The sequence below is a fragment of the Syngnathus floridae genome, chromosome 9 (genome assembly GCF_059516105.1).
Source record: "Syngnathus floridae isolate MCC-2025c chromosome 9, RoL_Sflo_1.0, whole genome shotgun sequence".
Taxonomy (NCBI): Eukaryota; Metazoa; Chordata; class Actinopteri; order Syngnathiformes; family Syngnathidae; genus Syngnathus; species Syngnathus floridae.
The window spans coordinates 11389624-11402881 of NC_142421.1; the positions used below are offsets into that span (position 1 = coordinate 11389624).

The following is a 13258-nucleotide window of genomic DNA, read 5'->3' on the forward strand; positions in this document are numbered from 1 at the left end:
TTGATTCACTATAAAACGTTTTCAAACTTTATTTAAATATCTAACATGCAGGCTCAATGTGTAACAAAACTGGCGCTTGAGGTGATTGAATGAAGCTACTACTAGCTTATTGGCTCCTGAGAATCGAAGGAGTGCGACCGTTAAAGGGCAAAATTCACATTGAGTATTCTGATTTAACACTTTTACAAACCAGCGTTGGTAAAAAAAAAGAAAAAAATAACCTGTGGTTTATTCCTCTAAGATGGGAAAGTTGCAACTAACTAGGTTAGACTTAACTTTTAACTTTAACTTGATTAGCACAAACAGAAGTAGCGAGGTAAACATTTTAGTCTGTAAAGTATACTAACCTGCCAAAGCCTTGAATTTGCTTGATCTTACTCGTATGGGATTTTAATCTGTCAAATTAAGACCCTATGAAGAAAAAGAACCTTTGGGAGTTTATTAGCCTGCCTACTAAAGCTTTAAATTTGATGTTTCATATAATAAGGCGAGGAGGCTAGATAATTAACACAGACAACCGTGCTAATGAGCATAATTGTGAAGTAGTAGTTTACCTAATTATTAAAGTAGATGAAGCATTATCTTAAACTTATGTTGTCATGAAAAAAATACAACTTTGAGAAAAGCATTTTTAGCCTAAGCGGAAGCAATTAACTCACTTGGTGTTAATTGGCCTAAAATGTCAGCCAGAGAGCAAATTAAAAAAATTTTTGTAGCAAAACATGTCATGGACAAAGTACATGGAATTAAACTAAGTGGCAAATTAAAGTCTGTTGCGGGGGGCGTACAACATGGAGAGTAGGAGCCTTTTAGCCTGAAAGCCAAACCAGCTAAAGCCTTAAATTTGCTCAATGTCACGTCCACGTCAAAAATGTCAGCCATGGAACAAATTAAGTTTCTCTGAATTAGTAAAACAAGTGGACAAAGAAGACTAAGCCAAGAAATGTTGAAAAGAAATATGTACAATTTAGGGGAGCCTTGGCGAAGAGCCAACTAAAGCCTTAAAACTTGCTTAGTGTCTTTTAATTGGTTAATCGTGTCAAAATGTCAGGCAGGGACCAAATTAAGTAATCCTATGAAAAAGCCAAAGTTAGATCGGGCACTATGTGCAACGTTGCCAAAGGCAGCAGAGTTGAAAATGCTCATCTGAGCACCATGCAGGACAGGACTACAAACCACGTAATGGGTGTTTGGCTCCGAACTGCAAACACAATGGCTGGCCCATACAGTTTCCATTGATGACAAAGCCACGAGGTTACAAACGCATCTTAACCAATGGAGCGTCAAGTCAGCAGCTTTTCAATGCGCTCATTTGCCCTCCATTTTGTTTCCTGAAGACCTCGTTGGGAATAGTTGTGCTTTCAAGGCAACACGTTTGCATCCATTGTTGAGGATGGTGATGAAAAATTGTCTTTTGGCAAAAGGCCACTGCAAGCTTTGGTGTTGATCTACTCGTCACAGTTCTAAACACATGAGGAAGAGTGGTGATGATGATGATAATGATGAGGGAAGTGCATCAGTGCGTCTTTAACTTGGCGTTTTGCTGCTGCTGCTGTGAAGAAGACGAGCCGCCGCCACTGCCGCCAGGTTCGGTCAGGCTGGCTTTGAGTGAGTTGACCACTGTCTGCCGCACGTTGTCTTCCATGTAATGTTCACTGAGCGGCTTGAGAACCTGCAACGGGCAAAGCACACAGTGAGCAACGCGTCGGGAGGGACAGATAGTGACAGTGTCCACAAACATTGCAGTCAAAGGAAAGTTAAGTTAAATTAAGTATAAAATTAGAGGGAGGGGGTCCTTGAGCATGCACGGCATCAAAACATCTCCAAAGTAAAAAAAAACTGAATCCAACTGATAGGGTATCCGAACCACAAGACACTGAAAGAAGAAGAGCAATAGCAACCGTGAGATCCTGTTGTGGGCGTGGCCACAGACTCCAACGTGAACAAACGGCTAAAAGTGTGGACGCGACAACGTGCGGCCTTAGTGGCTCTTCCTTTGCCGGTAGTTGTTATTGGGGGGCGAGAGCCCCACCGCCCGGCCCTTTGTTGACGCTCCCAATGCCAGGAGAGCGGCGGGCCACGCTGCCGGCCACGCCACGCCCCTCGTCACACGCTTGCAAAGTTTGGAAAACACCTGAGGAGCACAGTGGGGAGGGAGAGGAGCAGTTACCCACCAGCACCGGAAGAAAGATCCAAAAGGATCATCCGGAATGAAAGAGGAAGAAAATGGAGGGAACTGGTGGAAGGAAAAGAGGAAAAAAAGACAGGACGCGAAGGCCAGACGAGGAAGAAAGGCCCTAAAATAAGAGTTGCTGTATGTAAACAATATTTTCCTTCAAATGCATGATGGGATAGAAAGGAAAACCACAAACAAGGCCCAAGTCATGCGTGCAACCAAACTGACCTGTTCCCACAGCGTCTCTGCCACCAGGTCGATGATGGTTCCCACCTCACGGAACTCGCCAGAGTACTTGACGTACGCCCACGCGCAGAGCGACAAGAGCGCCAGGACCATCAGCAGATTGGCCAGCACCGCCAGCATACTCAGACCCACAAAGGCCGTTACGCCCGACACCACGTAGGCGACAAACATGACGACGAAGAGCGTCGCGGGCGTGCGCGCCGCATAGAAGATGTTTTTGCCGTCGTTGTGCTTGCAGAAGTTTCCAAAGGCCTCGTCCAGCTCGGCCTCCAGCTGGTTCTGGTAGCGCTGGCAGAACTCGTCACCGCCCATTTTCTTCACCGAGCGGAAGTAGCGCACAGAGTGCTCGCGGAACTCGTCGTGGGAGCGCTCCAGGTCGGCGGGGGCGATGTACGGCTTATCGCCGCCGCACACCTGAAATTCCACAGCAACCTTAGGTTAGTCCGGACATTTACTACCAGGACTAGAGCAATTAATCAAATTACAAAAGCATTTTCTAATCGCAAGGGAATGCCAGCATGATAAGGGATAATCAAACATGTCATGTTTTCATTCCTCCGGCCTGACAAACATTCTGACCTGCTCCATGTTCTTGCTGTACATGTCTTTGGCTCCAGCTACGGCAGTCAGGTTGTTGGCTTCTGCCGTTGCCTGGGAAACAGTAAAACAAACATTGTGATTGCTGATCTTTATGGGGCAGCACAACAGGTTGAAAAAAAAAAATGCACGGCAAACCTGCAACATGGACTTTGGATGAGGCAGCTCTTCACCTTGATAGATCTTGATGTACGCCTAAAGGATGTCCCAGTTCACATTAGCGAGAGAAGGCGAAAAGCCGCATCTTCTGTTTTGCCCGATCTCTACCTTGAAGTACTCCACAAGATCTCGACATGTGACTTTGTTGCCGCCGATCTCCTTCACCACCAGTTGTTCGGGTGCCAGGAGCAGCGGCACCAGCTGCGACAGCTGCTGCTTAAAGTCCCCGTCGATGTCTGGAACGCACAAAAGGCTGATGCAGTCCATCCGGCGCACAACGTGACGTGCGGTTCCGACTGTACCTCTCAGTCGGCCATCAAAGTGGAGATTGGTGGACACCTTGAGGCCCGGGTGAGGCAGCAGGAAGCAGCCGATGTTGGAGAAGCACGAGTGGATGTGCTTGCGGACGTTCTGCAGCTCCTCGTGCTGGTTCTGCTTCACCTGTGGGAGCGCACAGCAGTCACGTTGGAACGCCCACTCCCCCGGAGGCTCTTCTTCAAGCATCGCATAGCAGGCCAGTCTCACCTGCAGGCGCCTCGTCAAGAAAGCGTTGCCTCCCTCCAGGCCGTAGTCGTACTCGTAGGGGAAACTCCAATCCCGAATGAGGAACATGAGGGACTAATGAACACAGATGACGTTTCAACAAGACACCACGATTCAGCTCGGAAAACAACAGCTTGGTGGTGTCAAAGGTGGAGACTCTGGAATGCGTGTGTAGCGAGCACCTGAAAAGGTTTCAAGTAGACTTCTTCCAAGGCCAGGCGGCCGTACTCTGTGAAGAGCTGCAGAAGGGGAGAAAATACAAATGAAAGTAAATTTTGGGAAGTTTGGGAAGAACTAAAGATGACACCACCAACCTGAAGATGCTGCAGGTCATCTTCCTGAATGTTTTGCGAGAGATTGTACACCTGAGAAGACATGCAACATGTGATTTGCAGGTTCTTTATTTCCATAGTTTTTTTTTTTATTTTTTTTTTAGGACAAGCCAAACCTGCACGGAGCTGGTCATCGTGCTGAGGGCAAACACTGTGGCACAGTCCTTAATGGTAGACTGGCTGTCGAAGGCTCCCTGCGTGTCCACCAGGAGGACGGCCACCTGAAACAGCGACAGCGTGACCATGCCGCCGCCTCCTCTCATCAAAGATCCTTCTTTTCCTCGCACGGGACTACCTTGCTGCCGTCCAGCTTGTCCACCACAAAGACTTCATTCCAGACTTGAATTCCGGTGGTCTCCCTCTCGCAGCCTCCTCTCCACGTGAAACCGGTCAGCGGGTCATCGTCACCGCCTATCCACTGCTTTTTTTGCTGCGAGGAGAACCGTAAAACTATAAATGATACATTCTTGTAATGATTGGAGAAATTCATATTTTCAAATGTCTTCCTACGACTGGAAAAACTTGTTGCGCTCGAGGACACATTCCAAATCTTTCGTCATACTCTGTGTGAAAGACAACATGGCTGCTTGCCATGATTGCAACGTCTCACGTTCTCTTATTCTGTCAACAGACATCACCCAAGCGACATTCAGCCATCTCACCTGATTGTACATGTAGCGCAGCATGAAGTCCAGCAGGAAGGACTTGCCCTTGCGGAAGGCGCCAGCAACAGACACCACCACCACATTGAGGTCCCGCACATGCTCCTGCAGCAGGATCTTCTCCAACGCGGCGGAGTCCAGCTCAAAGCTGTGCTCGTCCTCGTTGGCCAGCAGGATCTGCACCGGCCGGGCCTTCTCCTCTTCCTCTTCCTGACCAGACCGGGTGCCAATCGGGAAATCTTGAACAGTGAGGTCGAGACGACAAGAGTCCATCCGATATGCGCACGCCCACGCCTAACCTGTAATTCCTGAACGCCTTCATCAGGTGAAGGAGTCCAGTCGGAGTTCATCTTTCCCAGAAGCAGGTCATCCTCCAGGTCCTTGGGTCTGGCTGGAGCACTCCTCTGACTGCGTCGAACCACGGTGACATCTTGGACACCGCTCGAGCCTTCCTCCCACAAAAAGAAATGTCAGGTTAGCTCTCCCCGATTTGGACCGCACAGCACGCAGGCGGAACTTTCACTTTCACTGCATTTTAATCTTAGGCGGGGATCTAGGCCACATTCAAAAATAGCCATGCACTGAAAATCACACAGGACACGAAACCATAAAATCCAAGGACGGTGTCAGGCCTGAGCAACTTAAATGATGCAGGGGCACATGATTGATCATCAGCACTGCTCAGGGGCCACATAGGACCTTCGTAACTAAAATGAAACACACAAAATATAGGTAGAAAATCTGTGTATCAAGTGAGCCGCTAGTTGCCCATCCCTGATCCAAAGCGTCTCCCTGACGGATGGGACCGCAGGAGTGCCGCAGTCAAACAATCCAGATGATTTTCCATTCAAATGCAGCACTCATGCAAATTAGGTTGGACCGGCCCATCCACTCACCGCAGTCACTGACAGTCCCGCTCATCCCGACTTTGTAAATAATTGAAATGCTTCGGTCCTCGCGCGTAATGCCTCCATCTCCGCGCTTGTAATTGTTCATAATTGAAGAGTTGCCCAAGCCCGTGTTTCGCTCCGCCGCTTCCCAATAACGTCGGCTTGTGTGCGCCCATCTCGGGAGGGCAACCTAAAATTAGCCACCTTCCTTCTTATCGTTTGCCGAGCAGATGCTAACCGGCCCGCTTTTCCGAGCGGGCGCACACTAAAAAAGGTCAACACATCTCGATGAGGACAAATTTGTCCGTCATGCATGGCTTTCTTTAACCATAGCGGGCGAGCGCCGACGTGAGCCTCTTAATCCCCACACTGGCTCCTTGCTTCCAAAAATGGCTATTTGCTCACTTGAAAGACAACAGTGATGAGGTCAAAACCCAAGCTGCTGCTTAGGACACTTTTTGGGGGGGCAAAACTTGCGTGGATAAAGCGCTTTTCTCTTGCAACACTGAAAAACTCTGCCAAGGCTTCCCGACAACCTCATTTGTAACGTTAATGGTTTTAAAAACGACCAAGTCAACAACACTAAAGCTCCTTTTCCTGCTTGTAAAAGAATTTCCCCATGTGATCATGTCACTGTATTGTTTGTGATCCAACCCAAATCCCAACATTTCGCCTTTGATGGGCTTGCGTACAGAGCAAAGGCGGATCACGGTCACATTTGTTACGACAGGATCTCAGTTAAAGTGCTTTTGGCTACTGTAAAACCAAGTGGACTAACAAAAACTGGCAGTCTGACACAGAACCCAAGAGAGTTTTATTTAGCTAGTTTTTCCTTCCTATCCTGAGCGGGACTCATGCTGGCGCATACGCTCAGACGAATGGTTGTGAAACAGAGGCGCCTGTGTGCACAGCTAAATACCAACGTTCCACATATTTAATCCCACTTTGCACTAAAACCTGTTGAAGCAAATAGCTTGTTACCTTTTGCATGTCAACTGCTTGGTGTTTAGCGCAAACCTTCTCGCTTACATCCCGATGTCCACCCAAGAAGAGATAACAGCAACGTCACGTGGTTTATCGACCATGACCCATTTCGGGTCGCTTAGCTTTGAAAACGAGCTGAACCGTCATGAAGTGTACAAGCGTCTCAAATGATTAAAGCCAGAGAAAGCAAGCTACTATATGAATGTGAAAGTATTCTCCCCTTATAAGAAACCAAACTAATCCAGCCTTTTCAGAATGAATAAACCAGTAACTCTGAACCAAAACATCAACCTGCCCTGGGGCCTCTCCGGACGTGAGCAGGGCAAATGTGCAACTGTTGAGAGATGGAGAGGACAAAGTGCACAATAAGAGCAGTTAGCTTGGATTAAAGTGCACATGTACAACATGCATAATTGGATATTTACAGACTGTACGAGTTCTTTATTTTTATTTTATTGTTGATTTGTCAGCCAACTAACATTTAAACAATACAGTGGACGATTTCAGTACAGTGTGTGGTGGGATTTCCCTAAGAAAGAACGATGCACTTCGGCTCAGGACAGAATAACCATTGTTGGTTGGTTCACTTCACAACAGTGAGCACCAAGCAAGCAGCAAAACATTATTAGCCTCGTTACACGGATGCTCAGCAAGCGTACTAATAATAGGCCGTGTATAAATATCAGGGTTATTAGTGGAACTACCGGGATTTGCCGTGTGTGTGTTTGTTTTCATCACAAAAATCAATCGCTACATACATCAAGATCATACATCACTGTACATCGCTCGCGGAACCCGGCGATGTGTGCCCGAGGACCAAGCCGGTCGCCTGGCTGGTCCAGGTGAAAGTGGCAGAAGAGAGGGACAGGTGTCCCGCGCAAGACGCTAGGGTGTCCGGCTCCGACTCGTATTACAGTGCTTTCACTTGAGGACAGCTTTGGTTCTAAGGTGGCAATATCAATCGCTGTGGCGGTTGCTCCCTTTCCGCTTAAACGAGCACTGCGATTGTGTTGTAGCGAAACGAACCCAAACGCGGGACGCCGCGCGGCGTCCGAGGCTAACAGGCGAGCGGGCTAAGCCAGGACAAAAGCCAGGGACAGATTGGACGCCGATCGCGTTTCCAACCACTCGTTTGTGTTCAAGTCCAGCCTGCATGCAGTAATCGTGGAAACGCAGAGGCCGCTTACCTTGCTCAGCTCGTGTGCTTTTACAGTTGGGCTCTAAGTGAGCTCTGCTCCTCAGCCCGCTCACCTCCGCCATCTTGGGTTTGAGCTAACTGCCCCGCTGACGTCACAACTGCGTGTCGTCCGACGCTTACTTCCATGCTTAAATGTTGGCGCACCACTCTTCACCGGAGGTTTTCGCCCTCAAAGTTCTCCCCAGCCCCCGAGAGCGTTCATTATAAAGGCTGAGAAAGGTGATCGACGTCAAGTTTGAGACATTTATCGTGCTTTAATGCGAGGCGCTCACGTGAACACGTGTCTATTGTCTTTATCAGGAAGCGGGGGTCTCGGGCCAAACAGGCAAAAATCGCCTGCACTTAAGCAATATCCTTTCGACCAATTAAAACTCATGATAGCCTAAAAACGGCTCTTGACTGCACCATTTCAGGTCTTAGAAAAGAGTTGAAAATTCTGTGGCAGCTTGCCCTGGAGGTTAGCACATCCCTCACAGTTCTGAGTTGTAAGTCGAAACTCTGTGGCTACTACATTTATGTGGGTGCGTCATCTTCATTCATTATTGGAGCCGAGATTTTTGTGTGACGCCCCTGTCTTAAAATTCTAATGTCACCTGTCAGCTGGGCTTGGCTTCATTGTCAAAATGATTATTGCGCTACAGTGAATGGATGGAATGATAAGAGCATATCATGTTGCGATGACATTTTCTTTTAAGATATTAACACCTGAATGCCAGTCATAGTTACATATATTCATGTGTATTGCAGGGGCTTCGACACAGGAGGACCACCTTGAAAATGTGCACCTTTAGCAGGTAAGCCACTCGGCATCACCTAATTGTTCCAGCTTTTGTGAGTGTTTTGGTTAATGCTAATGGGTGTGTGTGTTTTATACAGTGGTTGGCCACTTTAAACTGATCCTTCTCTCATTGTTTGTACAGTTAAAACTTTTATGGTGGCGACATTAACATGCAAATAAGAGCCATGCTCGCGGTGAAGATAAGACCTATCTCCTGTTTGAACACACATTGAGCTTTTATGGCATTTCACCTGCATTCAGGAAGGCTAAATGCTAAAGCAAAGCAAGCCATAAAACCTGCTCTTCACCTCATTTGATAAAGTCACTTGGAGTGTTTGCCCAGCTGTTTGCCGACACGAGGGAAAGACAATCTGCTCGGAGCAGAAATAGGAAGGCGGCGTATCTTGGAGGTCTCCTAATCCTTTGACAAGTTCCTCTCGGCTGCAGAGGGCCAACCTTCGCGACAGGGAGGAATCTGACATGGGAGTTGGGGGTGGGCATCTGTCTCTAATGGGTCATATGTCAAAGCAGGTCCTTTTGTTTGAAAGTTCCGCTGCTGTGCGGCGCTTGAGTGAGAGTACATCATTTAGTCAAGTTAACAGAACATTCTCATGGACACACGACATTGTGGAGCCACCGCAAAAGTCTAAATCAAAGACACAAACAATATTGTGGAGCGAGCGCCGACACATCTGTCTTCTGACATTTACACGCGCACAACATTGCGGCGACCCAATCACGTGTCACAGTCACGTGAATCTGTCATCACTCATAGTAGTGTTTGTGTTTATGTTCTGCACACCACACTGTAGACTTTGCTTTGACATGATTGATCCACAATGTCGTAATAATGTGTCAGTTCATGATTGAGACTTCAACTCTGACGTCTGATTGGGCCTTTATGACTCTTTCCCGTCGCCACTCCACAATGTTATGTGTGTGTGTGTTTTATGTCAATTTTGGCATCGCCTCTCAAACTCCACTTTCACCTGATATGTAGACACAAATCAACATGATGTATTGACACAGCAAAGAGGACCAAGACAAGGACAAGTGGTGGACAAACACCGATAAAGAGGTTGAAAGCCACACGTCCTGAAATAACCCGAGGCTCACACGACTCTCTTTTGAGACTTGGCTGCCATGGTGCGACAGGTCGCACCATGACCGGGACATCCCCCGCATAGCTGCCCCCATCCAGGGATTATAATTGACATTTAGAAACCCATCCGCAGGTTTACATTAAAAGATGAACATGGCAGCATTTTGCGCCACTCCCCGAGTAGACTTCAACGCTATTTCAGTCCGTTTATAACATTCAGAGGATTAATTTAGTGTTTTTTGATGGGGGCAGGGGGCTTTTGTAACTTTTCATACAGCGGAAGTTGGGTAAAGAATTTGCGAAGAAATTCCAAAAGCAGTGTTTTTGTATTAGCCGATTTCGACAAAAAAAAAAAAAAACAGAAAATCCGCAGCTTCACTTTAGTTTGCATTCTAATTGTGGTTGGTGGGCTCCTCCTAGCGGCTCAAGACTTGAATGCATTTACTAAGTACATGGCAAGTAATTTTTCAATGCTACCACATGATGGCAGCACAGACTAGAATTTAACCCTTTTTTTTTTTAACCTATGACCTGGCCATTTCTTTTAGAAATCAAAATTGACCCTTGAGCCCAAGAATTTGCTCACTTCTGCTTCATAACGATAAAAAAAAAAACATAATGCGTCTGCTACTTTTAAAGAATCTGATGGCACTCAAATCAAAATAACTGACAGAAGTGATGCTCTCAAAGCATTAAAATAAAGTATTTCAATGAATTGCAATTATTTGTTTAGCTCCTAAAAAAAATACAAATAGTCTGAGCAGCGCTTGTCTTCTGTTAGTAAGCCATACAGGCTCTGAGCCCCTGGCAAGATTCCCCGTGCCCCCGGGGGCACCCGGGCAGCCAAAAAATCACGGCAGCGGGGGGTCTCATCACTCTCTCCACACTTTTGCTGTCAGCACTTTTTGTTTGCGGCAACATAGCCGAGTGACAAGGCGTGCACTCCCAGGTAACTGGACTGCATGCGACGATGCTGGCACACCAGAAGAACCATGTTGAACCAAACGAGCAATACTCCACTAGATGGTTACCTAGATCGGTATGTGGGTGGTTAGGTATGTTTTGTGGGTCCTCATTTAGGCCTCATGTCTTGATGTTTTCAATCATAGTTTTTTTTTACGTTTTCAGTTCCATTTGTGACCTTGTCATTATTTTACCCAAGTATTGATTCATTGGCAAATAATGTATGAAAAACTTCGTAACTAACTATTCAATTCATATTTTGTGCAGCTCCTACTATTATCAGTTGTTTTGCTTCATGAGAATAAAATATGTAATTGACTGATCTAAGAAGTATGAGAAAATATGCGTTTATCAGGTGCTTCCAAGTTTTGTTTATTTTTCTTGGTTTCGCAGCACACAGCTGCTCAAGTAACTCACTAAGCGAGAGTTGCGTTTTGTCATCGGCAACCTGCTGAGATTTCTAAATCTTGTTTTTCTTCTTTTTGCTCTGTAATTAGCCAGACTTTTTAATTCCGCCACAAGATTGAAATCACTTTTCACTTTCCTGCTTCTTTCTAAACATGCAAAATGGTCTCCCTCCTACTCACTCCCATCTTTTGTTTTCCGTACACTTTCACACCTCGTGTGACGCGCTATTGTCTGTAAACAGGCGGCCCTTAACCAGGCTTCAACCCTCTGTTTCTGCTTTGGCCACCGTTTAGTGCCGTTGCCGTGGCAATCGCCGTCCATCAATTTAGGGTGGATAGCTTGTGAATGAGTGGCGAAAACGAAGGGGCGTGTTTGTGTGCAAGTTGAGGTCAAAGTTGAAAAATCACTCAAGCTCCAGAAGAGCTGACAGCACCTTTCCAGAAAGTCCTTCAACTGGATAAGTTGGGAGCTTGCGTATTTCATTTCATGCAATGTAGAGTTGTATTTGTCACATTAGTGTTAAAGCAAAGACATATAACTGACTGCAAACATTTGGAGGCAAACATTTAACCCGGAGTGCAAACGAAACATGGTGAAGCAGCGTTTAGCATTTAAATAATAAACATTTCATGATTGCGTCTACAAAATGATACATTACTTTGCGTATATTTAATTTATTTCAACTTATTTCTTCATTTGAAGTGACTTCCTTTTAGGGGTTAATAGTAATTTAATATTAGTATTGATTTTTAATTGAACAATTTGACCTCTTGATCGTTTTCTTAATCTCATATTAACATTGCATTTAATAAAAATTATAAATGTTGCATTGTTATTTAGTGTTAAATGCATATTCCCCATTATTTTATTATTTCTTTTCTAATTTTGGTATTTTATTTCGAGAAGAAGCACTCTTAGCCAGCCATTCATTTTCTTCATAAACTCTCAGCTGGTGTGACAACATGCACTAAAATGGTCATTGTGTATATTCAAACGTTTCTGTGCCGTTTTTCTCTCCGTACTGTATGTGTGCTCATATTCTACCACGCCATCTTGCAACGTGAGCGTGACCGGCGTCTCTCTTGGCTTCCCTTTTTTGTGGGCCATCAAAGGGGCTTGAGCAAAGAGACATGAGCCTTAATTGTTGTGCTTTATCAAGGGGATAAAGGCGGGACGGGCATCAATTGAGCGCGCCTTTATTGTGTGACAGACTGACGGCGAGGTAATTGGCAGGGGCCGGGGGGGTGTTGAGGATGACGGCGGGCGGGAGACGACCCAAAGCCAGCGAAATCGGAACAAGAATTTCGTGCAATTGCCACGTTTATGTTATGTCATCGCAAATTTGACTCTGAGCTGTGATTTCTCCCCAATGACTCCATGTTTGAAACCTATACTCTGCAATGTTTGAGTAAAACAAAGACTGTGACATGTAATTACAACAACATTTGTTGTTTTGCTGTGTAATAGCCATTTTTATTTTCTTGATTTGAACTCCACATTCACTTGACATAAACTGTAACATACCGGTACTATTGTTTATTATTATTCCAAAAATGGACAACATAAGCGGCCCCTCCCATCTGCAGTCGAGTAAATAGAGTGGTACAATTTGCGGAAATATGGTGGCTAACTTTTCTTTAGTGTCCGCAAATACGCCAATTAGCATTTTAAGAGTTCTGCAGCATTTAAATGTTTGCCGAGTTGGAAATTCGCAGCGCGGCGCAGCTTGCTAATGTCGCCGGCTAATGTTGGCCGGCGTCCATTACCTCTGAACCGATGGCTCGGCGTCTGATTATGTGGCGACCATGTGACGGCCGTTAGAGCATCATTTCCAATCTGTGCTCGAGACAGCACTTTTAATTAGCGCTTTTAGCTTTGATCAAGACTGTGAGTGCGAGGGGGGAGATCGACTTTGCTCCATCCTGACTGGAGAGGCATTTGGTGGCAAGTCTACTGACTTCGCTCTACTATTGTAGAAATATTTGGGTAAAAAAAAAAAAAGAGGGCTAACTGCGCTGGTTGACATGAATATATGAGTGTTTTTATGCCTGCAGTCAAAAGGCAGAGTTAAGTGGGCCTTGTTGCGTGCCAGTGAGCAGGGTGGAAGAGAGTGGCGCTGGGAGGGGGGCCGATGAAGGCGAGCCCCACGCCCCCCCGCCGGAGCACCATGCCTAATCAACCCTTTCTCGCCAGGGTCAAGACTTTCTGTCTGGGTCCGCG

At 46.2% G+C, this 13258-nt stretch overlaps 1 protein-coding gene and 1 long non-coding RNA gene across 3 annotated transcripts in view; one reads left to right on the top strand and one right to left on the bottom strand.

Annotated features, from left to right (window-relative positions):
• LOC148393495 (atlastin-2-like) lies at positions 1 to 7973 on the bottom strand. 2 transcript variants are annotated; one of them, XM_088385746.1, is made up of 14 exons: positions 7777 to 7971; positions 5015 to 5163; positions 4716 to 4925; positions 4349 to 4483; positions 4170 to 4274; positions 4036 to 4086; positions 3904 to 3960; positions 3704 to 3796; positions 3481 to 3619; positions 3287 to 3414; positions 3158 to 3214; positions 3002 to 3073; positions 2405 to 2836; positions 1 to 1672 (listed from the first exon to the last, which is right to left on the bottom strand). In XM_088385746.1, the coding sequence occupies exons 1-14, from the start codon at positions 7847 to 7849 to the stop codon at positions 1517 to 1519; spliced, it is 1857 nt and encodes a 618-aa protein (XP_088241872.1). In that variant the 5' UTR covers positions 7850 to 7971; the 3' UTR covers positions 1 to 1516. The 2 variants fall into 2 exon arrangements, with proteins under 2 accessions (XP_088241872.1, XP_088241873.1); XM_088385747.1 differs by lacking the exon at positions 1 to 1672 and adding an exon at positions 1682 to 2134 and having other exon boundaries at positions 7777 to 7973.
• The window catches only part of LOC148393496 (uncharacterized), a 24684-nt gene continuing 18993 nt past the window's right edge, over positions 7568 to 13258 (top strand). The window contains exons 1-3 of the long non-coding RNA XR_015860597.1: positions 7568 to 8006; positions 8088 to 8272; positions 8535 to 8581. This is a non-coding gene — a long non-coding RNA (uncharacterized LOC148393496). The remainder of the gene's footprint in view (positions 8007 to 8087; positions 8273 to 8534; positions 8582 to 13258) is intronic.

What these genes read in the sequence shown, in the direction of transcription:
- LOC148393495 (XM_088385746.1), bottom strand. Translation starts at nt 7,849, where the DNA reads ATGGCGGAGGTGAGCGGGCTGAGGAGCAGAGCTCACTTAGAGCCCAAC. An exon ending in AAGCACACGAGCTGAGCAAG is followed by an intron (nt 5,164 to 7,776) that starts GTAAGCGGCCTC and finishes TGTGGGAGGAAG; the next exon opens with GCTCGAGCGGTGTCCAAGAT. An exon ending in CTTTGATGGCCGACTGAGAG is followed by an intron (nt 3,415 to 3,480) that starts GTACAGTCGGAA and finishes TGTGCGTTCCAG; the next exon opens with ACATCGACGGGGACTTTAAG.